Raw genomic sequence first — 27,808 nt, 5'->3', positions numbered from 1 at the left:
GAGCAGGTTTGCTAAGTGAGGGTGGGGGGGGGATACAGAAAAGGATGTGTGGTTTATGTGTGTGTGTGTCTGAATGGATAAACATGCTGATCGGAGGAGGAGAAAGTAGGAAGGAGCAGTGGGAAGAGGGCGTAAACACAGGGAGGGAGTGGGAAAGACAACCAGGGTGGGGATTACAATCATTAGAGAGGAGAGGTTACGAGAAAAAGGGCAGACAGTCAAGTCATGTTTGTAGAATGGCCTGAGTTTTCCTGGGGGGGAGACATCTGTGGTGTTGATGCAAACCCACCCCCACCCACTAACGCCCCCACCACCACTACCAACCCCACTTCCCCAATGAATATCCCTCGCTCTCATTCTCTCCTCCTCCTCCGCTCCTGATTGACAACTACTGTGTCTCTAATTGGCAAGTGTGGATGGGGAAGATTCGGGCTTATTCTCCATGGGACAGACCAAGAAAGAGATAAAGAGGGAGAGAGAGAGTGTGTGTGTGTAGAGGGGGAGGACATGGGGGGGAGTCTTCAAACTGAGAAAGAGGAGAGGAGGAAGGAGATAGAAAAGGGGAAAAGGAGGTGGCAAATGCATTGGTAGAAGGTGGGAGTTGAGGAGGAGGGGATGGAGGTGAGGGCTGAACATCTGTTTGGTAATCGGTCTCTCCCCTCCGTGCAGTAGAACACACACTGACACCTATTTGATAATTGGTGAGCCGGCCCTCTCCCTCAGCGCTCGGCTAAATGGTTGCTTGATACTGGGGGGAGCGATGGGACTGGCTGTTGGCAGTGTAATCTGTTTACTTGGTGCAGCTCAGGTATACAGGCTGCCCGTGTGTGTGTCTGTGTGTGTGTCTGTGTCTATGTGGCTGTGGGGTAAAAGCTTACAATTGTGTAATTAGTCCAACAATGTGCTCAAGATGTGACTTGAAGCTCGCGTGAAATGTGCATTATAACCTCCGAGCGACGCCGCTGCATTGCTATTCAAGGATAAATGTGATCTCTTTTGTCTGTCTTGTCCCAGGTGCTGTCCTTTAAGATTTGCCTCCACACAGACCTCCTCCTCTTCCACGCTGCAATCTCATTGTGCAGGAGCCGAACGGATGCGTGCAGAGGAAGAAAAGGGGGGAGAATGAGCTCCAGTGCCGAGAGCAGTGGGATGGAGGGGAGGAGGTGGGCCTCTTTGCTCCGGTCTCGACCACGGGTATTCTTGGGTTGATAATACAGATGTGGATGTTATTGCTTGAGAATACGCGTAGTCGAGTGGAAGCTTTGTCATCTACACTGGACCTAAAGCAGAGCACTATTCAGTAGAAGACAATGGCAGCCACAGATAGATGTGTAGCAAAGCTGAGGAGGTGACACACACACACACACACACACACACACATGGATTTTAATTAAGCACCCAGAGGTGGTGTTTTATGGGAAACTGCTTATTTTGCTCAATCAGAGGTTTTATTTCTTTAATAGAAGTCAATCAGGGCTAGCCAGGTGCCCAAATCAAATCCAGCCACTGAAAAAGGTTTTATCATCGTAGGTTTATCAACCATGTCATTCCTCACACCTGTGGAGGAAATGAGTTTTTACGTCGCCTGGCCATATTCAGCGTCTCCTGCAGAGGCGCTGGTGGGGAGGATTTGCACCATGCCACTAAGCTAAACCCTCCCAGGAATTAGTTCAGGGAGCTTAACACAAAAGTCTCCCGACTCAGACGTTAATTTCAAACCTTCTTGATTACATGCTCTTGTCTGTCACTCGTACACACACAAGTGAGCCCATAATCTTATCACTTCTTTCACAGTCCTTCACACACGGCACCCAACAGTTTGCTAAATCTGTGGCAGAAATTGCTTTTTTGTGGTTTTCCTTGGACGTAAATGGTTGCAGTACTACCTCTGCTACGGTACGTTATAACCGTGCATAACCATCATCCCTTTTTTGCTCTACAAACTACCCGTGCGCTCCTATTTTTGACTCCCTGGCTCATGCTAAAAATATGTGAGAGTTCAGTGCCTGTAGCTGCAGCAACAGGAGACAGTAACACATGAGGACATGTCAAGGCTTGCACCCGTGGGTGACATTTCAGCATTCGGCTCAGCTGACTGGCTGCTGTGATGGAGACTCAGAAGTACACACACACACACACACACACACAGTATATGTATATATATATGTGTGTTTATATATGTTGCATGATCTACATGCCAGTAGAACCAGGGGATTGATGGAGTCTATGAAAACAAGCAGATCCCCATATGTATGTATGAAAGCTGGGTTCACTGGGTCCATGTGCCGGTGGGGAAATAAGGGGCTGATTGATTTTATGGGTACCTATTTTTAGTCAGAGTGATGGATGTTTATGTCTTTTATTGATCAAGTTTAGGTGTGGGTTTGAAGAATTCTTGGACGTCAGGGCATGCTGATTAATCAGGCAGCAAAGGAGCTAGAATAAAACATCCTGAGTTACATTTTTGGTACATTAGCATTATTGCTAAGTATTATAAATTAGAAAATCAACATTTCATTGCACATTCAGCAGTATATTAGCATCTGTTTGCAAATGTGCCCATGATAAATTACTCTCCCATCATTTATTATTCCATGATTTCTTGCAACCGCGTAAGCAAATCTCTTATTTATTAGCACGCTGTATAGTTGTAATTTATATGAATTTCACTCTGAGGCTGTGTAAACTTGTTGATCGGGCAAAGCCATTTCTGTGGCTTTGTGTGTATTTGTGTATGCATGTGTGTGTGTGTGCACGCTTCTAAGCAACAAAATGACTATTGTGAGCACAGCTCCAGGTGCCTAGCAACCAAATCGCTCTGTTTCCTTGGTAACAGTTGCCTCGCACTCACTGTGTGGGTGATTGGCAGCCTTGACAACGGAGACGGAGTGACACTTGACCTCGCGTGCTGAATGGGAAGAGGAGAAAGAATGAGCGAGAAATAGAAGAGAGGGGGAGGCAGTGGGAGGGGACGTGCAGAGACAGAGGAGAGACTAAGTGATAATCATTCTCCATTGTAATCATCCTCCAGCATGTTTCATAAGGCTTCATCAATACCTCTCCAGCTGGGGTCCATCATCAAACACAATACACGGTGCGGTGAGCGCATGCACGGACACACTCTTCCTGGGTGGAGAGCCCAGGCAGCACTCCACATCTCATCTATTATCACTCAGTGCTGCCTGGTGCACAGCCTCGCCACACTGTGTCTTCTTTCATTTGTGATCTGCTACATCCTGCACTCTGCGGGGATAAATGGATACTGGACTCCTAAAAATGTGTCACAGTCACAGATGCCACAGGAGAGTAGATCAGAAGCTTCACCCAGAGACGTTTTACTTTGAAATAGGCGTCAACTGTAGTGTCAGCAACTTTTGACACCTTTGAGTTTAAGAGCTGTAATTATTAAAATGTATTTTAGTGGTTCTCTATATAAAGTCACCAGATGGAGGTTTCCCATTGTACTGGGATTTAATCAAAAAGAGTGTTCTTCTCTTCTGTACAGTGATAAATCCAAACAGTACAAATAAAAATTGCTTTTATTGTTGTTATGATTGGAGTCAAATAAAAGCACACGTTTGAGCATCTGTTCTTTCATCTTGTTCCACCTTAAATCTATTCCACACACCTCTTGTTCCAGAACTTTGGACCAAAAGTTAAATCATCTGTGAATATCAATGTTCTTCCTTTTCCTCTTTATTCAATCTCTGCATCTTTGACAGGTCATCTAAATCCCAACTGTAATATCTTTACCCTGAGGTTGCCCCTCCATTTGTCACCAGCTGGTGGTGCTCAGTGCTAAACAGGACGTTTGTCACGTAGGATATAATCACCTTTTGCTTCCTGTTCCCTCATTTAAAAGAAAAAACTATTACATTTTCAAACCAAATCAAGGAAAGCCATCTTGATCACAGAAATACAAAGTGTGAGTCATCTTTTGATCACGATGACACAATGATTTATCTACTCAAACGCATTATATAATAAAATCAACTTTTTTAAATCAACTTTTACTAGTATCAAGTGTTATTGCTCATTTATTTTCAACATCACACCTTTGAAATTTCATTACATAAAAAAACAAACAGCCTCCTCCTTTTCTGGCCTTTGCATTTGAAAATAAACAATATCACAGCTTGATTATGGGATAAGATTACAGTTGTTTTTTTGTTTTTTTTAAATTCTTGCTCTATAACAAAAGATGATTTGTACGTGTTGGAGTTTCTTTTAAGCGTAAGCAACAAAGCGATACTTTCACCTGAAATTCTGAATGGATTGAGAACAAAGGTTTATGAATTCAGCAGCAAAGCATACGTCCTACACATTTCCTCTCTCCAGTGGAATGACCTAATGCTGTGACACAGACGTCTGCATGAGGATGAGGAGATCTGTGTGATTGTTTATGACTGAACCCGTAACATCAATGCAACCTGAGGGTGTTCAAGGATTACAGTTCTGCAAATGACTTCATACTTAAGATCAACCGGTGCATTCAGCAGTGTAGCAGTTGGCCTGAAATGTCTTCAGAGAAACCAAGAACTTCAAAAGAACTTCACACTCCCCCCGGTTAAAGCTGACAGTGCAGCCAACCTGGAAACGTCCTCTGTCCTGATTGCTTCCAAAAGTGTATGATGGACAATTAGTGTATATAACAGTTTTTGTCTTACTCTCATTGAAAGGTCTCTTGTATAAAATTACATATACACAGCAAAGAAAAGAAACCAGCTAAAAACTATTTTTTCATGATCTTCAACATAAAATAGTATTTAAAGGCTTGTCTACAAATGACCTAAAGGGTCTCAGAGGAATTCTAAAGAGTGAAAAACAGAAAAGAACATTTAGAAAACAAAGCCGTGCTCAATAATGACACACTGCAAATAAAAGTAATAAATCTCAAGAACACTTGTGGGCAGAACCCTTTCTCTGAACCTAACTCAGCAGGAACAATTCAAACCTTGTTTGTGCTGAAGACCTCATACTGTAATAAGACTGCTGTACATTTCAAGTGACCATACGGAAGTATCCTCAGACGAGCTTGATCCTACAGGGCAGATCCACCAGCCGCAAATTTGTCTTGGCTTCAAACACCACTAGGGCTACTGATTGGCTGCTTCACAGGCATCTATCCAATCACTGTACACATCAACTGGCTCTGACAGATCTGAGGAGCAGTGGATTAAGGATAAACATGGTTCTGTTGCTTAAGGATGAGAGTTCAGATGAATGCAGGATGATATAAAATTTTAACATCTACGTACAGCAGAAAAGAAGAGAGTTTCCAAGTACACTACTATTTGCTGTGACACTGATGTCGAGCAGTAATCTCCAAGTACAGTGATGGCCATTTTAAAGTCCCTTTACAAGCTAGCTTCTCTTTGACCGACACCACACACACACACGATGATATTTGAGCACATCTTCAGTAATATTTCCAATAAGTCAATATCTAAGTATCTAAGATGTAAATCTTACTTCTCTGTAAGATGTGGTTGCAGTGTCAGGATAGTGTTTATATGGACATATGTATGTATAGAGGAGAAACCCTTGTCACTGTTCAAAGGATAAGATGTGAATATTCTCCTGCAGATTTTCCCAAAGATGAACAGAACTCTTGGTAAAACACCAACAGACCAAAAACTGTGTGTGTGTGTGTGTGATAGAGACAATGCTGCACATAGAGGCACTGTTTAAATGTGTGTGAGAAAGGGAAAGACACATCTGTATTGTAAAGCACATTGATCTAGACTAGAAAAGTGCTATATGAATGCAGACCAATTACCATTTGTTAAGCTTAGTGTTGTGTTAACATTGTTTTGCTGCCGTATATCAAACAGAGATGGTGTAATGAAAGGATACAGGTGATGGGGGTCTGGAACTCCTCCAAACACACCGTGCAGGATATGATCCCAGTGTTTCTGCTTCTCTCCCTGTTGACAAACACAAGCAAAAGAAAAAGTTGGCAACAATAATCTCAGAAATCAACCAGTGAAGATTAGAGAATACTATCGCGTGTTAATATTCCGCTGATTACATTTTGACATCACACGACTTCTCGTGATTGCAGAAGGGACAAGTGAACTGACTGTCCAGGTCCCCCGTCATCTTCTTCTTGGGAGGAGGCTTTCTTTTGGACTTGCGACGACCCATTGCACCCGAACTGAATCTCAAATCTGCGAATAAAGACACGCACACACAGAAGATAAATCCCTCCGCTCAACTGAGAGGAAACAGGAGGAGACACGAGAGGATGCTCGAGGAGAAAACGACTCCTGTCCGCTTCGCCACAATCATGGTAAGTTAGCATGCTAACGTTAGCATGTTTGTTGTTGATCTTCAGCCTCGCGATGAAAACACAAGTTCAACACACTCCATTAAGAAAGCGACTGTAGTTATAACGCAACTGAGCCGAGTCGGTTGAAGACATCGTCACTGGAATCGACTCAAACTTTCTTGTTTACCTTTGGTCGAAGAAAACACACGTTGCAGTGATGAGGAAGATGGTTTCCCGCAAGGCCCCGGCACCGGCAGCCGGTCGGCTTATATCATTGGAGGAGAGCGAGCGGGGTCGCGGTCAGCCATTGGCTGCCTCACACGTCAGTCAGGCTCGTGGCAGTGACGTCACCGCGTCTGACACACGCAGCCTCTTCCCGCGTGGTGGCGACAGAAGCAGGTGAGCGGCTCGTGTTTATTCCAGAAGTGTTTGTGTTCGATTCCCTCCGAACAGGACGCAGAGGTGTCGTGTCTGAACACGGCCCCACAGGCGGAGTCATTCCAACAAGCGTGTCTCCTTCCTTCAGTGTCCATTCACCTGAAGTATCACGTGAGCTTCTGTTGACCCACCTCATCCTGTTTACTACATCAGGGCTCCGCTCTTTATTCTTCTGGATTACAGTGTCCAGTCTAATGCAACCTCTGTGATATTCATTCATTCATTTCTACTTATGTGAAGTCATTTTGAACCTGTGGGTGCAAAAAACAGTCATTATGCAAACAAGTGAAGAGAAATAAACAGAAAAAAGTCTCATTTACAAACAGTGATGAGAAAGCAGCTGTTTGGAAATGTTCTGTATTAATACAGTTTTTATCATTATCTTTATCAAACACTGATGATTTCAAACTTCAGAAAATTAGAGTTGATTGTATTTGTGGGCTGGAAGTTCAATACAGAGTTTGTACAGGTTTTAAGAAGAGATACTTTATTGATCCCTCAAGGGGGAAATTCTTTTTACACTCATTTTTATACATGCAGTTTTTAACCCTGAAACACAATCCCACACACACAAAGGGCTCATAGCCATGCAAATGTGGAGAGAGATGGTGGAGTGGTGGAGGTACAGTTCACTCAGTGATCTGCTGATTGTTTTTCACATTTAGTTTCTCATTTTTGTCTTTATGTCATACATCGGAGACAGACATGCGTATATGTACGCTCCCAAATTGAGGACTTAAAACGGATGAATACTAAATGCTACTCAGTTTACATTGGTAGACGCTAAATGAAAGAATTAAAATGAGGAAGCTTGATAAATGAATTTGCAGATTTCGTTCTGCGTTGAACACGTAGACAAACAGAGAAAACATAATTTTGCATGAGACTGCCGTGAAAATGGACATGATCGTCTAAGAATCTGTCAAAAGCATTCTCTGATCACACATCAAGATAAGTAAGTGTACATTGTTCTCTGTCTCTTAAGCCCAGATTTAGTTTTGTGATAGATCGATGATGTGGACAGTGAAGGCAGTCGGCCTCGGGGTGGTGGCCCTCTCTCTGAGCTTGGAGCTGTTCGTCTGGTTCCTCCGGCGCTTCAAGCCGAGACGGACCCTCCACGAGGTCCTCTTCTTCCCCTCAGAAATGGCCTGTGTGGAGCACATCTTCATCCCCTCTTCACCACAGTGAGTGAAACATAACATTGAGTTTACAGAGTGTTTAGAAGCCATGTAATATTTTCTCAGTATCACTGCACAGTTTATTGTTATAAGGCCACTCATGCAAAATTCACCCGACCACTTGGAATAAGTGGATTTAATCAGTGCATTCATTCTTATTAATCCCCACTGCTTACTCAGCATGAATAAACTGCACCGCACTGAAGTAATTTCACCAGATGAAATTAATCCTGAAAGACCATGTGGACAACACAATTTTGTTTTCTCTCTTCTTTCTGCTCCTCTAGTTCCTGTTTATGCCCATTGCCTCATGGCGTCGAGACCTCTTTCTCCCGTCTTCTCTGCCGCATCCTGTCGGCCAAGTCCTCTTTGGACTTGTGTATTTTTTGCTTTTCGAACATGGAACTATGCAGGGCTGTATTAGCGCTGCATAGCAAGGGTGTAACCATCCAAGTCCTCACTGACCAGGAATACGCTCACGTCACTGGCTCCCAGATAGGGGTCCTCCGCAAGGCCGGTAAGGGAAAAAGATCTCTTGATTTATTTGTTTTTATCTGTGCAATGTATATTTCTTCATGCAATACGGCTCAAGCCCTCACTGTGACAAAGCATCTATCTGTTAAGACGTTTCACAAACAGGCCCAGAGAGTCATATTTAGCCCATATAGGGGTATTATTTCTTTAAAAAGGTCATACCAACCTAAATGGAAATATTATTGACAAATACCACTTGAAATACGGGAAGGATGACTCAGGTGGTTCTCAACAAAAGGTTGCTCACTCTGTGTTCTCGACACTGCCGGTGTCACTGTCATGAAGTCTGTCAGAGTGAAAAGAACGATGATAGGAACTGTCTGGGTGAATGGAGGTTGCCACTACAAGCTCTCCTATGAGTCAAAGTAATCATTCTCTGAAAGCTCCGAAAGATTTTGTGTCATATGTCTGACTCACACTGTCTCACTTTCTCTCTCTCAGCCCCCTCTGCATTTAATAAATTACTGCTGGAGCATATTGTTAAGTAAGAACTAAGTAAGTAAGAACTTGGCAACCAGACAACAAATTTCATTAGGCAAAGTGTTTCTCTCTCTCTGTGTGTGTGTGTGTGTGTGTGTGTGTGTGTGTGTGTGTGTGTGTGTGTGTGTGTGTGTGTGTGTTGAGTTGAGTGCCTCTTTGATTCAAGGGACGGTCGCCTCCTCTTTTCATACAGAATCTTTTGTGTTCAGGTCTTTAGTCATTGCTCTGCAAAAACATTTTGTAATGAAGCAGCTGTATGTGATTTGCTCTGGTTGGTCCAGAGTTTGTCCATTCCTGATTTTTGTTTTCAGTTTTTCACTTCAGGCCCCAGTTCCTACATTTCGGTGCCTGAGCAATGCACTGTAATAGTTGCTCTGCTTACTGGCAACATAAACATCGCTACACGAGACGAGTTAACATTACTCTTAACCAAATTCATGCTTCTACTGAGAAGCTATGCCGTATCCTCACGGGCACCTGCCCAACCGTTTTGATATTTGTCAAGGCGATGCAGACTGCTAGAGGAGGGATTGGTGCACTTGGTGGCATCACATTTCCAGCAGACCTGACGCCATGTTTGAATTGAGTTGAAGGAACGAACGCAGATGACACTTTCTTTTCTGAGTTGCAGTTCTTTAAGAAAAAGTAATTGCTCTTCAACATCTATCAGCTCCAACTCCAACAAGATCCGCTTATACACTCGCCATTGCTCTGAAGTAAATGGAGACGCCAGAGAATTTGTAAATAAGCGGAGCAGAAATTAGAAGACAACATAACAACAACAGCATAGAGACTCTACCTCCTCTAGCATTTCGGTGGTGTAATTGCAGCGCGACTCACACACACCTATGCACAACTATGAATGCTTGGCCCCATGCGTAGGCTACATGCGTAGGCTACATGCGTAGGCTACATGCGTATGCTACATGCGTAGGCTACATGCGTATGCTACGAGCATACCTACGGCGTAGCTTTGACACACAAGCAGGAGATGAGCTAAACTCTGGCGACAACACACACTCTACATTGCTCTGGCTGCTCTGTTAGCAAGTAGCTGCCTCGCACTTGTGTCACAACAACAAAATGCCTAAAGCTAAACACTCAGAAGTGTGACTGTATTTCACGTGAAAGGATGCTGACACTGAAAAGTGCAACAGAATTATGAAAACATTTACATGTCAAGGGGGCGGAACACGACAAACAATGATGCATATTGCGACACAGAGGATACATGCAGAAGGATGCACCGTGTTTTACTGCTTGGCTGACTACATGCCAAGCAGTAAAACACAGTGTGTTAACAGTAAAACACAGTGTGTAAACAGTAAAACATGGTAAAACACAGTGTGTTAACAGTAAAACACAGTGTGTTAACAGTAGAACATGGTAAAACACAGTGTGTTAACAGTAAAACACAGTGTGTAAACAGTAAAACATGGTAAAACACAGTGTGTTAACAGTAGAACATGGTAAAACACAGTGTGTTAACAGTAAAACACAGTGTGTTAACAGAAGAACATGGTAAAACACAGTGTGTTAACAGTAAAACACGGTAAAACACAGTGTGTTAACAGTAAAACACAGTGTGTTAACAGAAGAACACGGTAAAACACAGTGTGTAAACAGTAAAACATGGTAAAACACAGTGTGTTAACAGTAAAACACAGTGTGTTAACAGTAGAACATGGTAAAACACAGTGTGTTAACAGTAAAACACGGTAAAACACAGTGTGTTAACAGTAAAACACAGTGTGTTAACAGAAGAACACGGTAAAACACAGTGTGTTAACAGTAGAACATGGTAAAACAGTGTGTTAACAGAAGAACATGGTAAAACGCAGTGTGTTAACAGTAAAACACAGTGAGTAAACAGTAAAACATGGTAAAACACAGTGTGTTAACAGTAAAACACAGTGTGTAAACAGTAAAACATGGTAAAACACAGTGTGTTAACAGTAGAACATGGTAAAACACAGTGTGTTAACAGAAGAACATGGTAAAACACAGTGTGTTAACAGTAGAACATGGTAAAACACAGTGTGTTAACAGTAAAACATTGTAAAACACAGTGTGTTAACAGTAGAACACGGTAAAACACAGTGTGTTAACAGTAGAACATGGTAAAACACAGTGTGTTAACAGTAGAACATGGTAAAACACAGTGTGTTAACAGTAAAACATGGTAAAACACAGTGTGTTAACAGTAGAACATGGTAAAACACAGTGTGTTAACAGTAGAACATGGTAAAACACAGTGTGTTAACAGTAGAACATGGTAAAACACAGTGTGTTAACAGTAGAACATGGTAAAACACAGTGTGTTAACAGTAGAACATGGTAAAACACAGTGTGTTAACAGTAGAACATGGTAAAACACAGTGTGTTAACAGTAGAACATGGTAAAACACAGTGTGTTAACAGTAGAACATGGTAAAACACAGTGTGTTAACAGTAAAACATGGTAAAACACAGTGTGTTAACAGTAGAACATGGTAAAACACAGTGTGTTAACAGTAGAACATGGTAAAATACAGTGTGTTAACAGCAGTGTGGTTGGGAGAACACTGATGATGAGTTTAGAGCTGGAGAATTTTTCTGTATTAAATACTGGAAGTTGTTTTAGTGTTGAGTTATTGTAGATGGGTTTTTTTTATTATGTGATTTTGTTTTTTTTACTTTTATTTATTTGCTTTACACTTGTTAAGTATAATTGAAACTGTGTGTAGCTTGTGAAGACAACCTTCTTCTTGGATCTTAAACTGTACAAAGACAGAAGTAGATGAGATGACCTCAATGGGTAAAACTTCGCTGCTTTAACTTTTGTAGTGATGATGTGACTGTCTCATTCTGAGACTGATGGCCCAGGTAGGCGACACCCCACCTGGTTTCTCATGTGTTCATGTAGCAGAGAATCGTACTGGACCAGCAGCTTCAAGCTTGTTTGAGGAGGGGGCACTGTACCTCTTAAATACCAACCACTGACATGCTAAAACAGGCTGCTGTCAATCAGTCTCTCAAATCTTTTTCTTACCAAACACCCAGCAATGAAAGCAGTTGAAGTGATTGCATGGCCTATGCTTACTCGCGTCTCAGAAGTGAAGCATCTCTTATCCTCATCATATCAGAATCCCTCCTTGCTGTCTTTCATTGCTGGCTGGCACACGCCATCAGTGCTCTGCTTCGCTCAGATGTGAGGGGTTGCTCTTTGGAAAAAGAAGGCATCCGCTGGATGATGCTCTTCAGTATTAAGTTAGAACGAAATAAAGGTCGGTTGCCCACCCACAGCTCTGCAGGACCGAGGCACATTGATCAGGGCAGTAATTGGAGGAAAAGGAAGATACCTGTGCTCTCAACCGCAGTTCTTCATTGGCCAGCCATCATGATCATCACGATCATCACCAACACTATCATCATTTTCAAATCCATTAATAACTGCAGCTGTGTTTTCATTTATCTCATCCTCACTGCCATCATCACAGTTTCTGTCCTGCACACTGACCACAGGCTGGCAGCTGCATGGTCCTCACTGTTGCTTGCTTGGCCAGTTGAGCTCACTGCAGGACCCTCACCACACTGAAGAGCTGAGTGGAGAAGAAGTTTGGGAGGCCACAAGATTTTTCCTGTGCTCTTGCTCTTTACACTTTTTTTTTACCCAACTTGTACTTTCCACTATTTCAGCCAACACAGACAGAATAATGAGCTTTCACATTATCAAAGACTTCACTTCAAACTCAGAAGTCATGTTCTATCCATGATGCACACACACATGCTCAGAGGAGGAGAGATGATGTCACATCACTTCTTGATTTTAAAGAGATGTCAGAAAAGCTCTGATCTGGACTTTTCCTGTTTTTTGTTACAAAAGACTGCAATGATATCGTGAAGCAGCAGAAAATTGAGCTGAACACCAACGGCCAAATCAACTCAGAGCAGCAGGGGCTCTATCGAGGGGGTGGCAACAACAACAGTCCAAAAAGGCCACTGGGCCCCTGCTGGTGCAGTTTGCTGTATAAGAAGAGAACCCCACAGCAGTGTGCAGGCTTGTCTTTGCTCTGTAGAACACACTGGTCCGAGTCTGACTTTTTATTTTTTGCTGCAGTCAAGAAACCAGTTGTCTTTAAAATATTCAACCAAGCAACAGAATCGTATGTCTAGTCGGGCAGATTACGCCCAAGGTGGACCCAGGACAGCTGCACTCTCTGCCCCCACTCCCCGCCACTCTCTCCACAACCGCCCTTAGGGGCCTAGTTGGGTCATAGTCCTTGGAAGAGAAATACTCGGAAAATATATTCTTATAAACACCCTTATAAACACCCTTCTGGCGATTGTTTATCCCGTCTTTTATACAGACGTGCCCTTTTCAAGAGAGAACTTGCACGTCTTATCTCTGTCTGAGATCAGTCTGTAGTCGTATATAAAAAGTACTCATTAAAATGGTTTGTCATATTTGAAAGCGCCTCCTTTTTATATTTTTCAAGTTTCTGATTTAGATTTAGAGTTTGATGATATATTTTTGACAGATTTGTATAAGAGAGGAGTTTTTATAGAATGGAAACATTTGTGTGACCTTAAGTATTATATGTTGTAAACTTGCAGTGATGCTGCAGTGAGTCGAACCGTCACACTTGAAATTAGATTTTAAAAGAGCCATGTTTTTGCAGGATGCATAGTTTGTATTGTCTACGTATGTTGTTGTTCTGTCTTAATGATACAAGTATTATCATTCAAAAACTTCAGTGATAAATGATCAGTAAGGATATCTACTGTCTCTGTCTGTAGTTTGTGAGATGACATGGCGATATAGTCTCCACCATGTTACTTCATCTTCTCTTCAATCATGGGGAAGTGACTCTAATATCTGTCGCACTTGACACAGATCTTTAAATTTAATTAATTGCGGTCTTTCTAATTTAGGTACTACCTCTATGTACAAGGTATTGTAGAATTTGCCCTCATTCCTCACTCTCCACTCCGTCTACCCTCTGCTCTCCAGGGATTTGTGTGCGCTGTGACGTGGCTTCCGTGTACATGCACCACAAATTTGCAGTGGTGGACGGTCGGCTGCTCATCACTGGCTCCCTCAACTGGACGCTGACAGCAGTGCAGAGCAACATGGAGAACGTCCTCATCACGGAAGAGCCCGACCTGGTGCGACCCTTCATCAGAGAGTTCCGCAGGTTATGGGCGGTCAATGATCCAGCTCGAAACCATCACTCAGTCGACCAAAAACCTGCTCACGTTGTCGCTAGCACTAGTGAGTAGTCACCCACGATGGGTACTTAATCACACTGTAGAAGGTCTGTATGTGCAAACTGTGCAGTCAGCTTGGTGAGAGAATACCTCCAGAATCAATATTTTCTTGTCATAGAGTTGTTACTTTAAGTTTATGAAGATTTGTTCAAATGAAGATGTTACTGTAGAAGATAACAGGAGTTTGAAGCCGTAGCCAGAAGAGAGGCCTGGTTTTGAAAGTTTTATCAGGCTGAATCTGGTTTATTTTTGTATAACTTTTATTTCACTGTGTACAAAAACATGTGCTGTTGAAGCCGTCCACTTGGCAGAGACCTAAGACAAGGATAATTTCCACTATATAGTTTGGCTTTTTTAAAGAAATGTAATCCCCTGTTTCCTTAGTTGAGAACATTTCTTAAGTTTTTATATCCTTGTTTATATTTGTATATATTGTGTCACAGATTGACAGAATGTTATAACAGTTGTTTTTTTGTTTTTTAAAGATTTCCACTGGTGACTACATTGATCTTGTTCCCACGTAGCCATCACATAATCAATAATCTATTATTTGATATACACAGACTTGTCAGATGGTTGAGGTTTAATCCTTTTTTTGAAATCAGTCCACAATTCAATTTGTTTACAGTAGCTCTAGATCACACTGGCTGTAAAAACCCAGGGTGTGCTATACTGCTGTGTCAGATATGCCAAAAAAATATATATAACTCTTTCCTGCTGCAGTTTTGGGAGGTCAGTTGCATCATTGCCTCACAGCAGCAGTTTTTCTCCTGCTCCAACATGATTCACTAAGTTTCATATTCACAGAGACGCCTCACAGCACAAATACGCACTGGTATTCTCTGTGTTTAACAATACACGCCTTTGTGGTCTGCCTGTAGAGTTGATCTGGTCTCGACATGATAAATGTGCCTGGGTGCATGACTGCAATGCTCACAGTCAGACCGATGCTTGTCAATAAAGACCATAACTGGTTTGTCTAACTTCCGACGTGTAATATTTCAGCAGTTTGAACCTTGAGGTAAAGTGTACTAAATGGGGATTTTAGACTTAACAAATCAGCTGCTATATTTTATCCACGGTACATAAGTGATCAATTTAACTGAGAGGTCATGAGATTGTGTGCGTAAATGGTGCGTAAATCCTGCACCAATTACAAATTACAGCGGGCCCAGTTAAGGTTTACTAGTGGATACTGTCAAGCAGCCAGCGCAGAGTGGAAATGATCAGAGACGTGGTTATTTGTAACTTTAAAAGAATTGTGGCACAGTTAGTCATGCTGGGGTTGAACCGAACGACCTCCTGTGCGAGGATGAATGGTGAAATCAGACAATCGACTGAAAGTTAATGCTCAAAAATTATGATGATTTATTGTTAGAGTATCTACATTTTATGTTATTGTGTCAAATGAGTCGTTGGTCAGACAAAACAATATACAATTCCAATTTAGCAAATAACGTTTCCATCTGCATTCTTTTACTCGGCACATTTCACAAAACCTGGCAGAAGGATGCAGAATGTGTATATGAGGCATTTTTCTACATTATCCTTGATTTAAATTTTTTGGGCTTTTTATCGCCTCTAATGGATAGGACAGAGTAAGCTTGTAAAGGGGGATAGAGAGAGAGTGGGGGAGGACATGCATACATGGCCTGGGTTTGATTCCAACCCGTGGACATGTATGCATGTCGGCTGCGGGATGCCGGTGGAGGCCTTGCCATATTGGGGCGGCAGCTCTACCAGGTGAGCTATACGCTGCCCCTTTCCTTCATATTTTTCTTTGTTTGTTTTTTGAGAATATTCATGGATCTTGATTTAAAAAAAGAATCAGGCATGTTAAGTAAATTGATATTTATGAGTGTGTAGATCCAAATAAAAATCTGGATCTTGTGAATTTAAATGTAGTTTCACAAGGCAAATGTTGTGCCTTGTCGTAGGGATACCTTACACTGAGTATCAGACTTTAGGTTCAGGGAAGAGCCCATTAAATTCTGGTGCAGATTTGGATCAGGGGGCAGATTCAGGAATCTTTTTTCATTTTCTTCAACATTGCGAGAAATGTTTTTCTACATTTTCATTGAGAATGAAAAATGGATCTAGATGCAAAAAATCAGACATGTTTAGGGGAGTGATTAATGAGTGTGTATAATTTGTTGCAAAATAAGAATCCAGAGGCATACAGTGAGTCTAGTGAATAGTCTAGTGAATATAAATGTGGTTTCGTCAGGTGATGCATGTCCTCCACTGAGTGTGGTTGTAATTATAATAATCATTTGTTGCAGCCCTGCTCATTACCATTAAACAAATACTACTTTTACAGTATATACATATGTAAATACAGTACTGTAATATACGATGGTAATATTATGTTATCACAAAAAGAGGAAATTGAGAAGAGGAGGGATGAAAAGCAATATGGAGTAAGAGTGAAAGAATTTTAATTTTGCAAGACTTTATTTTGAAAGTCCCTGCCGGAAGCGAGCTGTCTCCACGGTGTGTAAATTGACGGGCTCCACGGTGGATCTCCCAGTGACCGGCACATGCCCGATCTGAAGATCCGGGAAGAGGAGCGTCCCGAGCGCAGCGCACAGCCAACGGCTCCGAGGTCCAGGGGACAGACCGCGGGGAGGACCAGGGACACAGACACCGGCAGGGTAAGAAGACACACACAAGTTTACTGTGGAGCAGAGCGCTTGTTTTACACTTATCAGCCAGGGCGGTTTACCGTGTGGTGGGCGGTGCACTGAGCAAATACGAGTAAACTTAAACTGTCAGTTTCCAGCTGGATTGAACAATTATCACAACGTCACCAACCCACGTGTCCGTTTGTAAACAGACTCGTGAAGAGCAAACTCTTGTTTTTCTGAAGCTGAATTTCCCTCATGTACTTTAAAACTTTAAAACCAGGTGTCAACATCTGCTCTGTAGTCATGGTGTGTATTATGGGCTGTATCTTTTATGCAACATCTGTTTTCTTCTGCCAAAGTCGATCCATCCACACATCCGTTTAGTTTGGGGTGTTTTCATATCTAATGTGCAGACGCATGCGTGTGAATAAGTGTTTTGCTGAGTGTGTACAGCAGCGTGCCCCACTCGTAATGATCATGGAAGTGGTAATGCTCTCCAGAGACACCCAGCGCTGTCTCTCTCTGTAAAAGGAAGGAAGAAAGGGGGGGGATAAATGGATGGCTCAGCCTCCTGATGATGCAGAGAGAGCGGTGGAGGAGGGAGGAGTGGGTGAGATATGGGTGGATGACAGGTGGGGATGCATAGATGGATGAATATGAGGGAGAAGAGGAAGATAAATGGGTCAGTGGGAGTGTGTTCTGTGTGTTTAGGTGGGAGTGTCAGCGAGTGAATGAACGGTCAGATGCATGATGGATGAAATGTACAGAGAGGGTGGGGGGGAAATCTATTGCTCAGCGTCCACTGATCCCATAAGTTTAACAACGTGAGTGCATGTGACAGATGTGCAGAGAGAGAGAGAGAGAGAGAGAAGAGGATGAGTGATGGAGGGAGCACACACACACACACACACACACACACACACACCCTGGTCTGATTCATAAAGCACTTAGACGAGAGAGAGGAAGGATACAACCATTTAAAAGAATAGTTTTGACTAACATTAAAAGCTGCTGGACTGATGTTTGCTCCAGTTCATTCCAAATGAGTTCCAGAAATATTAACCACCATATATTTACAATTCATTACAAAGTCCATTTTCATTGATGGATTGAGCTTCTGTGGAAATCCGTAGCTTTCATTCCAGAAGCATAAAGCATGTTTGATTCCCGTACCTGCTGGTGAGATCAGGATTCCCTGCCCATGGAGTTCTTTAGAATTCACCTCTACCTTCTCGTCTACTGAAAAGTTGACAGTCAAACATCCTCTGCTGTTTTGCTGCTTCCAGTTATAATGATTTGGGGGGTGGGGGGGTTGGGTCCTGTTGTTGTGGCCTGGAGGTACAGAACCATGAACGTGACTTGGTCCACACCCAACTGACATATTTATCTCCTCTAAAAAGAAATCCAGTTCACCAGCTCATTCACCTTAAGTATTTGCATACATTTATGCCATGACACACAAACACTTCAAAATGGGATCCTTGGTATATGCATGTAATGTTTCCATGAAGACTTTAAACATTGATACACCTCTTCAGTTAGTATTTTCTCATGAATGTTTTGAATATCGTATTTTTGTTAACGTGCTCTGATTCACTCGGCATCTATTGCACTACTGTCCATCCATGGAGAAGGTTTCCTCTCTTGTTATTCACTCTGAGGTATCGACTTTACTTTCCCATGTTAAAGCTTTTTTTTTTTTACCTCTGCCAAGAAGGTTATGTTTTCAACTGTGTCCATTTGTTTGTTTTCATGAAAGCAAGATTATGTAAAAACTACATGGTGGATTACCACTGAACCTGGTGGAAGGATTTGATATGAGTCAGGAAGAAATCTGTTAAATTTCTGTGTGGATCCGAGAATTTCTTTGCATTTCTTTTTTGAAATGTTCACAAATTTTCCAAAGTAAAATTCACAGATCATATTTAGGAAACTGACATCTATAGAGGTACCGTTTTTGGCGCAGCTTGATGAAATGTCAGGAGTCTGTTGGGCCTTGGTGGAGACTTGGTCCTCCACTTCTGGGTTTTGTAGTTTTTCCTCACCGTAGTCGGGGATTAAGGACAGAGGATCTCCCACTTCGTACAAATTAAGCCCCATGAGGCAAATTGCGATTTGTAAATATGGGCTATACAAATATAGTTTGATTGAATGATCCAATCACTTGACTCAGGTGGACAAGTGTCTTGAAAAAAATGGTTGAATTCTCAATTCTTATGAGGAGCACCATGGCCGCTCCCTCAGAGGTAACACCAGGTTAGCAGCCCTCAGGATAATCTTATTTGCAAGTTTGAGTGCTGCCAAGAAAACTATAATTCACTCATGGGTCTCCCTCTGAGCCTCCATCGATTAAAGAATGGCTTCATCATTTTAGGGATATTGCTCTCTTGGAAAGATCTTTAGTTGAATTCATAAAGTGCAGACTTCCTCTGTAGAGCTCTGTGATGTCCTCTTTAATAGATTGTTTGTTGTCTATTTAGTTATTATTGTTATGTTTACCAAGTACTTATTTTCGGTACTTTTTGCCGTTTTCACACCCTAGTAGTGAAATGTATGTAGTTAACGTGGGTTTAATTATGATGTCAGTATGTAGCAGAATCCTTGTCTATGGGACTTAGACAATGGGTACAACGATTAAATAGAAAAACTGGACAGAAACGTGTCCTGATAAGTTAAAGAATACAAACTTGAGTTAATCTCTCTGTCTGTTATATGACGCAACATCATTTTATGTGTGGAATGCATCAGCATTTCTTTGGTTTTGCACTAGTCTCTGCTTGTTTGCGCTTGTTCAAAACTGTCCATGGATAGAAAATTACAACAAAACCAGGGAAGTCAGTCAGTGAGCTCAACATGATTATTAAATCTGCTGTTGTCATTCTTTTTTATGTGCCAGTAAACCACAGCACAGACATTCAAACAGCCAGGTACAGTCTTGCATTTCTACTTTAGACATCCTAGTATCAGGCCAGTATCAAACGTAAGTACTCATCACTCATATAAAATGCTAACTCCATGGATATACTGTCCATCCATCCAGTATCTATCATGGGCAGAGGCGTGGGTGCCCCCTCAGGTCGCCAGTCCATCACATTGGCTGAAGTACAGAGACAATCAACCATTCACACCACGGGCAATTTAGAGTCCAGGGTTTCCCTCAGCGCTTTATAGTTAAGGCGGCCGCCTTGACAACAACGGCCCCCCGCCTTGACTACGTCCCCCCGAAAATAAATAAATAAATAAATATTTCGCATCCCCCGCATGCATAGACAGTAGGTTAAAATAAGGCAGCATCGCAATGAGGCGGAATAGCGGCATCTGTAGGTTAAATATGTTAAGCCATCTATCATCTGCTGTAACTGCGTGGCAAGGCCAACATTTTTCATGAATCCAACAGGCACGCCCCCTCCCCCCCTGCTCATCACATTGACTGACTAATTTTCTCACTGGAGTCAATATGCAAAGTATTTACATTTAACTACGCCAAGGAGTTTTTTTTCCGTTTAATGTTTGGTTGTTAGTTTGCACAGATTACCAAAAAACTTCTAGATATCTAGAGAATTTAAATGTGGTTTGATCAGGGCACCGTTGGGCCTATGCTCTCTGAGTAGTTGTAACTGTCCTCAGACTTTTCAACCCCACTGTATGTGTATATACTTCATATATATTTACTCTTGTCATCTTTAGTTGCATGTTCTCATTAGCATTGATGATTTCTTAGCTAAACAAATAGTCGACATGCGTGTCTAATAGTTTTTTGATAAACTGGTTCACTGTAGATGTAACCCCATCCTTTGTGAGATTAGTCCTCTTGTCCTTTGCATGATGGACTACGGCTCTCAGCAGCAGAGTAAATTGCATTTTTTTTCGCCACGCTGCCTGCAGCTCCACATTGCAATAAGATTTTACTCATTTGAAATAGTAAAAAAAAAGAAGAAAGTCAATATGTGGCGGTCAATGTTGATATTGTGGCAGGCTGCCTCAAATAAATCAATGTAGGCCTAAGGGGAACGCTGTGATTACATCACATCATTTTAGCTGCACATTCATGCTATGACTCTAGTTCTACGATATCTCCGAGGTGTTGGATTCAGACGTGGAGACTGGGGAGGTCACTGAAGTGCACTGAACTCAATTTGTTCCAGAAATCGGTGTGAGACCACTTCTGCTTCATGATGTATTGCAGTAACATGCAAGTAGCCATTAGAAGATGGTGAACTGAGCCTGGTAAAAAACAACAGTCAGAGAGGCTGCAGCATTAAAACCATGATTGACTGATATTAAAGGGTCCAAACTTTTGTCAAGAAAATATTCCCCTCGACGCTGTACCACATCTAGCTGCCTGGGTCAATGGATTCATGCTGTTGAGTCATGCTACCATCAGAAGTACATCCAGCTTCATCTGACTAGGATACATTTCTCCACTTCATGGCCTGAGTCCGCTGCAGCCTCTGGTTTTTGTTGTGGAGCCTTGATGTGGTTTTCTGCTGTTGTAGATCATCCACCTCGAGGTTCGAAGGTTCACAGTGACCTCACAAAACTGTTGTTAACACATTAACACCTCGAGAGAATCCTTTGTAATTCCACACCAATGTTCACTTAGTGTTTGGCCTCTTCAGCACGATATTGCTGCCTTTAGGGCATTTCTTCAAATTTTGACCAGGCAGAGGCATACAACTGTAGAACAGTATTTCTAGTTTGTTGTTTTGAGAACTGAAATTAAAATTATATTCATCATCAGTGTGTTAATTGTTTTGTCATTGTCAATGAACATGCTAATTATTTAATCTGTGTATCAGAATTATCAGAAAATTATCGGACTAACAGTGCAAAACCAAAATAGGTTAATATTGTATAAAATACAGAGAATCACCAAATACTAGAGAAGCTGGAATCAAACAGTCTTTGGCATTTTACTGATGAGTTCTGGTTACAGGTTTCTGTTGGAGTCATACTTTTTTTTTATGATCAAGTGTATTAATCGACCTTTTCTTTGTTTGATAGATGGCGTCAGCCAGAGATCCAGGGACAAGCCCAGAGCAAAAAGATGCAGCTGACCAAAACTTTGACTACATGTTCAAGCTGCTGATAATCGGAAACAGCAGCGTGGGAAAGACCTCCTTCTTGTTCCGCTACGCAGACGACTCCTTCACTTCAGCTTTTGTCAGCACAGTGGGCATCGATTTCAAAGTCAAAACCATCTACAGGAACGACAAGAGGGTCAAACTACAGATCTGGGTGAGAAGGAAAAACAACCTTTACATGCTGAATATAATTCAAACACTGAAGGAAGGTTAATATACATGTGTAGATGACTTACAAGGATAAAAGATGATATAATGGGTCTCTCAGACACAATCAGAATATCAGTGTAAGTGTGTTTTTATGCCTCCGCATGGCCACAGCCAGTGGCCACATGTTTTCAGGTTGTTCGTACGTCTGCGTACACATTTTTGTCTTGTGTACGCAATATCTCTGGAAGGTCATGAGGGAATTCTTCCACATTTGGCACAAACATTCACTTTGACTTGGATTTCATTTTGGTAGCCAAAGGTCAAGGATACGGTGACCTCACAAAGTATGCTTATGTTTTTCTTGAACGTGATATGAACATTTTTACTTGAATGTGATATCTCTAGATCTGCCTGGAGGGAACTTTAGATCGTTTGTCACTTCGATAAAAAATGAAGTGATTAGATTTCAGTGGTCAAAGGTAAATGTCACAGTGACCTTATATGAATATGAAAAAAATATTATGTAGAAATATGAAGACAAAAGCTACATACTATGTAGCACGGGTGGGCGGAGGCATAGAACCACAGTGCAGTTATTCTAGTTTATATTATTTTTAAAGTAATTAATAGTTAGAGGGGAATCAGTCAGTAATCCAATCGGAGCGGGCAAGTAACATTAGACTCCTCCTCCTGCAGAAGCAGCATCAAGGACCAGTCACACATATTTCAGGGGCAAACCTTTGTTTTCTTTTCATGGAGCAGTTTTAATTCAGCAAAAAGAAAAAAAGCAGCAAATCTTGTTTTTGTGGGCTATGTATTCTCGAAAGATGTTCCAACATCATGAAAATAATCTTCAAACAGTCCTTCAGTTTCCTTCACCTCCCTGCTTTGACGCTGTTTATCGTCTTACACACAGTCTACAGCAGGAAGAACGTGTGGAAGTCTGGCAGATAAGGATCAGGGCGCACTGCAACTCTTCTTGACTTAAGGAAAGATGTTTGATCAGTGCAGAAGTCGAGAGCTGAAAGCTGAACAAGAAAAACAAACAGTGTCCCTGTTTGACCTGATTTAATTCGAATTAATCTGCCTCACTAACATTTAGAGCGCTGTGTGCAAAGACCTGATGTCTGTAGCTTGTTTTAGCTGCTAGCGGCAGGAGAATGACCCGCAGTAAATGTATAGGAGTCAAACCTACTGCTTGAGGATAAGTCTGCCACCAGGTCATTCCGAATCATTTTCACTTTGTTCAATTTTGCGAAATGCTGTGTTTTTCAACAATTTTAGTTAAATTCTCCGAGAATAATGAATGGATCTTCATGCTACTTGATTAAATGTAAATCGACTGTCGGGCCTTGGTTGAGCTATGATCTCCACTGTCGTTCTAGTTTCTCATGTTTTCTTGAAATGAACCAAACACACTGATGCATATATTATCATTCAATTCAACTACGATCAGAGAAACAACACCAACAATGTTTGTGTTGGATATCTGTGGACCAACTCATGACTGAGAAGAGTAAATGCTTGCCTCAGTTAGTTTCACAGGATTAATCGTCTCGCTGGCTTGTTAGTCTAAGGTGTCATATTAGAACGAGCTGTGACTCACTGAGGTCTGAAATGCTCCTAATTATCTCTGAGTCTTATTCCACCCTAATGACAGATTAAAAAAGATATACTTGTACTGTAAAGAGCAAACAGCTCTGACAGACAGTACATCAGCAGGATCGTGTATAAGATGCTGCAGTCTCTTTAATGTACTTTAATCTACTGGAGATAATTAAAGGCATTTATCTGAGGTGGACAGCTTCTTAACTGCAGCTTTAACTGGAGGCACAGTTCTGTGGTGCTTTTGAAAGCACTGTTGCACAACGCAGACTGTTTACCCTCCCCCCCTCCGTTCCCCAGATTGCCCTCTTACATGCTGCTGCCTGTCATGGATGTGGCATAAACTGATTTGTCCCACTCCGTAGTTAATGACAGTTGATGTTTAACATCGTCCCCAGGCGGCAGGGTTCATGAAAGATGCATGGGCTGGAGTTGCCGGGGCTGAATGTGCTTACTGCGCAGACTGACACCCAGGACAGATATATTACTAAATGTTAGTGGAAGGCGAGGACTCACCCACAGGTCTCTTATTAGAGGGATGTAATACACTGTTTCTTTTCTTTTAGCTTAATGTATTCAGCATAGTGTGGTTTCTGTGCTCAGCTTAACAATGATACAGTTGCTTAATTTTACACGAGGAAGGTGCCAAGTAAAATACTGGCTGCTTAGCAGAATGGGTTTCACGGGGGCGTTAAAACTAATTTGACTCATCTTTTCTTTAGAAAGCCCTGCACCAAAGTAGTGAATACAGAGGTTGGAGACAGTGGGAACATCTCTGCTATGATTTACTGTCAAGGCCTGAATCTGAGGTTCATATAGAGCTCTGCATGTCTGCTGCTGCCTTTGCTTTTCATCAGTGGACATTTAATCCTGTTTGTTTATGAATGCAGTTTTATTGGCTCATCATTATCCTTTGATATTCTTAGCAGATTTCATCAGAAGAATAACATTAACTTATTTCTGCCCCTCAAGGCTTCAGAAATAGCAGAGGCACATCCTGGTGTATTTACTGGGTGTGGCAGCGTCAAGACATGGCATGTGGCATTAAGACATAAACATACAGTGCAGCCTTTTTAACTGTTTCTTTCCTTATCTCAGCACTATAAGGATTTGAAGTGTACTTCTGTAATATTCATCTGAAGGATCTCACTATGTTTGCTGGGCTTTAATGTCGGATCAGTTGCCAGCATTGTTTTTTTGTTTGTTTCCTTGTGACCCGCTCATCATGTGGCTACTGTGAATTCCCAATTTCCGAGTCAAAGTAACTGAATCCTGAAAAGTCTGAATTTAGAGTGTGTCAGACGTGTGTGTGTATGTTTACAGGACACAGCGGGACAGGAGCGCTACCGCACCATCACCACAGCCTATTACAGAGGAGCCATGGGATTTCTGCTCATGTATGACATCACGAGCGAGGACTCATTCTGCGCTGTTCAGGACTGGTGGGTAGAACGACATATATACATCTATAGTGTCATACTGTTAAATCTGCTATGTATATCAAAGTAGTAATACTACCCCTTAAAAAACGTTCAGTCTGTTAAATTTGATAAAATAAAACACACAAGTAAAAGTATGAAGATCATTTCAGCAAAAAAGTAGCAAAACAAAAATGATGAGTTTGTCAGAAAGGCCCCCATGTGTTATACACTGCCTGGCCAAAAAAAAAAAAGTTGCCATCTGGATTTAACTAAGCAGATAGGTCAGATACAGTGCCCTAGTGCCTACTGTACAAGCTCGGGGGGCAGTGCCCCATTGAGAATCTTTGGTTTGTGCTGGAGAAGGCTTTGCTCAGTGGTCTGACTCTCCCATCATCAAATAAGATCTTGGTCAAATTAATGCAACACTGGATGGAAATACATTTTGTGACATTGCAGAAGCTTATCAAAACAATGCCACAGCGAATGTGTGCCGTAATCAAAGCAAAAGGCGGTCCAATGAAATATTAGTGTGTGACCCTTTTTTTTTGGCCAGGCAGTGTATTATTACTGAAAATAGATTACATACGTTATTATTACATTATTATACAACTGATTGAGATGGAATTCATTTTGAATACTTCTTACACTGGAGTAATTTACATTATTAATTACATTATTATTTATAGATTTAAAATGTTTAAAAAGATGATCATATGTTTTGTGTGTAAAGTTTAGATTTCCAAAGTAACTAGTAAATTAACCTTTCAGATTAAGGGAGTGGAGTAGAAAATAGTGTTTGACCTTGTGTAGGAGAAGTACATAGTAGTATATAATAAAATAATTCAATTAAAAGTATTTCAAAATGTATTTAATGCACCAATGTCAGAAAAACATACGACACTGGTGCATTTATATGTATGTTTTGAATAAATAATGCATATTGTGAAGAGACACATGGTCAGTGCAGCACAGACGGTTGTGATAATGTGTGGTCGGTGTTTCCCAGGGCAACGCAGATCAAGACGTACTCGTGGGACAACGCTCAGGTTGTGCTGGTGGGAAATAAGCTGGACCTGGAGGAGGAGAGACAGGTTCAAACTGAGGATGCCCAGAGACTGTCTGCAGAGCTCGGTCAGCGCGCGCACACATACACACTGCACACATACACACTGCACACATACACACTGCACACATACACACTGCACACATACACACACACTTAAATCTTTTATCACATGTTCAGCAAGAACAAACAAACCAGCATTATTACTCATAAGTCATACTGTGTACTCTCTCTCTCTCTCTCTCTCTCCCTCTCTCTCTCTTCCTCTCTCCCCCTCTCTCTTTCTCTCTCTCTCCTCTCTCTCTCTCTTCCTCTCTCTCTCCCCCTCTCTCTCTCTCTTCAGGCTTTCAGTTCTTTGAAGCCAGCGCCAAAGACAATGTCAACGTGAAGCAGGTCTTCGAGAAGCTGGTGGACGTCATCTGTGAGAAGATGAACGAGAGCGTCAACGGCGATGCCAGTCCGTCAGGCGGCTCCAAGGGAGACGACCTGAAGGACACGTCCCGCAGCAGCCAGGGTGGCTGCGCATGCTGATAGCTGACAGTGGGAATTCATTGACTGCGGTTTAATGCTCTTACACACACACACAGAGAAAAAAAAATGCCAAAAATCTACCATAGTGAATGTACTCTATGATACATTGCTGCAATACTATCATGGATGCTTGGCTCCCTTCTTCTTTTCTTGTTCTCAACTTGGCGGCGGCGGCGCCAGCGCTTCCTCATGATTTGAATGTGACTGATGCCAAAGAGCTGTATGTGCTATGAGCTGCTTTGCCTACTGCCTGATTGTCTGTATGATTTCTTGTTGAATGGGTGAGTAGCACCTGTTGCAGGTGAGGATGTGAACAAAAGGCATGAACCAAATCAGCATGGCATGGTGGGTGATTTACTTGTGTCATGCTACCCCCTTGTGGGTATCTTGCAAAATTGCATCACAGTGACTCCCTTCCCCACACTTCACAGTCTATCCTGTCTGTCACCGTGCATTCACGTGCACCTTGGAAAGTCCCCTTTACCAAGGCTGTGAAGACCTTATCCTGACTTCAATGTGTTCATGAGCTTTGAAGTAGGAGTGTAGAAAAAACATGGACGCTGTGACCAAAATGTGTTGAGTTTATGTTTAAAGCGTTTATACAACACATTGAATTTCCAATATTTACATAAGAAAGAGCAACGTAAAGGTTCGGGTGTGACAGGCTTATACATAATTTAGAACATGCCAGTCTTTATTAGATAAAAAAATCTGGTGTCGGGCTTGTAAGAGATCAACATAGAGTTTGCAAGTCACTAAAGTTCAACGGTTGACAAGTTCACATCAGAAGCTTCTATTTAGAGCTGAGTGTATCATAATGTTTATTAGTTTATAGGCGACGACGTCAGCAACTTGTGTACCAACATTTTCACCGACGTGTTTTTCCAACTTGAGGGGGCGTGTATATCTTCCCAGCAGGGATCACATTTTTCCGATTACTCCATCAGCACATAAATCATTATAGTTCAAACATACCTGGAAGATGCTGTGTCATTCTAGGTCTATGCATCTCATTCCATCAGTCTTGTTATTACTCTTTTGTAGGGACGTTCATTTTATTTTAATTTATACTTTTCTTTTTTGTACTTGTAATGGTTACTGTTACTCGAGTATTTCATTTGCCAGGTTTATTCTGTTGCTCTAAAAGTTGAGATTAAAAGATATGGATCAATACAA

At 41.8% G+C, this 27,808-nt stretch overlaps 3 protein-coding genes and 1 long non-coding RNA gene across 9 annotated transcripts in view; 3 read left to right on the top strand and 1 right to left on the bottom strand.

The window, feature by feature from the left end:
- Positions 1 to 4,176, top strand: part of LOC138411306 (uncharacterized) — a 6,211-nt gene extending 2,035 nt beyond the window's left edge. The window contains exon 3 of the long non-coding RNA XR_011243948.1: positions 1,015 to 4,176. This is a non-coding gene — a long non-coding RNA (uncharacterized lncRNA). The remainder of the gene's footprint in view (positions 1 to 1,014) is intronic.
- Positions 4,022 to 6,164, bottom strand: LOC109627645 (transcription elongation factor 1 homolog). The gene is made up of 3 exons (XM_020084344.2): positions 6,032 to 6,164; positions 5,857 to 5,927; positions 4,022 to 5,161 (listed from the first exon to the last, which is right to left on the bottom strand). The coding sequence occupies exons 1-3, from the start codon at positions 6,145 to 6,147 to the stop codon at positions 5,097 to 5,099; spliced, it is 252 nt and encodes an 83-aa protein (XP_019939903.1). The 5' UTR covers positions 6,148 to 6,164; the 3' UTR covers positions 4,022 to 5,096.
- On the top strand, positions 6,158 to 16,757 carry pld6 (phospholipase D family, member 6). Of its 6 annotated transcripts, none has more exons than XM_069530956.1 (5): positions 6,158 to 6,292; positions 7,695 to 7,893; positions 8,175 to 8,404; positions 13,895 to 14,155; positions 16,617 to 16,757. In XM_069530956.1, the coding sequence occupies exons 2-5, from the start codon at positions 7,721 to 7,723 to the stop codon at positions 16,655 to 16,657; spliced, it is 705 nt and encodes a 234-aa protein (XP_069387057.1). In that variant the 5' UTR covers positions 6,158 to 6,292; positions 7,695 to 7,720; the 3' UTR covers positions 16,658 to 16,757. The 6 variants fall into 6 exon arrangements, with proteins under 6 accessions (XP_069387057.1, XP_019939902.2, XP_069387060.1 ...); XM_020084343.2 differs by lacking the exon at positions 6,158 to 6,292 and adding an exon at positions 6,548 to 6,670; XM_069530959.1 differs by lacking the exon at positions 6,158 to 6,292 and adding an exon at positions 6,618 to 6,670 and having other exon boundaries at positions 7,700 to 7,893.
- LOC109627361 (GTP-binding protein Rab-3D-like) lies at positions 16,670 to 27,808 on the top strand. The gene is made up of 5 exons (XM_069530954.1): positions 16,670 to 16,805; positions 21,783 to 22,016; positions 24,941 to 25,059; positions 26,045 to 26,169; positions 26,445 to 27,808. The coding sequence occupies exons 1-5, from the start codon at positions 16,692 to 16,694 to the stop codon at positions 26,630 to 26,632; spliced, it is 780 nt and encodes a 259-aa protein (XP_069387055.1). The 5' UTR covers positions 16,670 to 16,691; the 3' UTR covers positions 26,633 to 27,808.

This window comes from Paralichthys olivaceus, chromosome 8 (genome assembly GCF_024713975.1).
Source record: "Paralichthys olivaceus isolate ysfri-2021 chromosome 8, ASM2471397v2, whole genome shotgun sequence".
Classification (NCBI taxonomy): domain Eukaryota; kingdom Metazoa; phylum Chordata; class Actinopteri; order Pleuronectiformes; family Paralichthyidae; genus Paralichthys; species Paralichthys olivaceus.
Note: the sequence above shows the minus strand (reverse complement) of the source record. Positions and strands in the feature narration are given on the sequence as shown.

Coding starts and splice junctions, on each gene's coding strand:
- LOC109627361 (XM_069530954.1), top strand. CDS start 16,692: ATGCCCGATCTGAAGATCCGGGAAGAGGAGCGTCCCGAGCGCAGCGCA. Junction 25,060..26,044: donor TTCTGCGCTGTTCAGGACTG/GTGGGTAGAACG, acceptor GGTGTTTCCCAG/GGCAACGCAGATCAAGACGT. Junction 26,170..26,444: donor GAGACTGTCTGCAGAGCTCG/GTCAGCGCGCGC, acceptor CTCTCTCTTCAG/GCTTTCAGTTCTTTGAAGCC.
- LOC109627645 (XM_020084344.2), bottom strand. CDS start 6,147: ATGGGTCGTCGCAAGTCCAAAAGAAAGCCTCCTCCCAAGAAGAAGATG. Junction 5,928..6,031: donor AAGTCGTGTGATGTCAAAAT/GTAATCAGCGGA, acceptor GTTTGTCAACAG/GGAGAGAAGCAGAAACACTG. Junction 5,162..5,856: donor GTTCCAGACCCCCATCACCT/GTATCCTTTCAT, acceptor ACTGCTCCTCAG/ATCTGTCAGAGCCAGTTGAT.
- pld6 (XM_069530956.1), top strand. CDS start 7,721: ATGATGTGGACAGTGAAGGCAGTCGGCCTCGGGGTGGTGGCCCTCTCT. Junction 7,894..8,174: donor TTCATCCCCTCTTCACCACA/GTGAGTGAAACA, acceptor CTGCTCCTCTAG/TTCCTGTTTATGCCCATTGC. Junction 14,156..16,616: donor TCACGTTGTCGCTAGCACTA/GTGAGTAGTCAC, acceptor TTATTTTGAAAG/TCCCTGCCGGAAGCGAGCTG.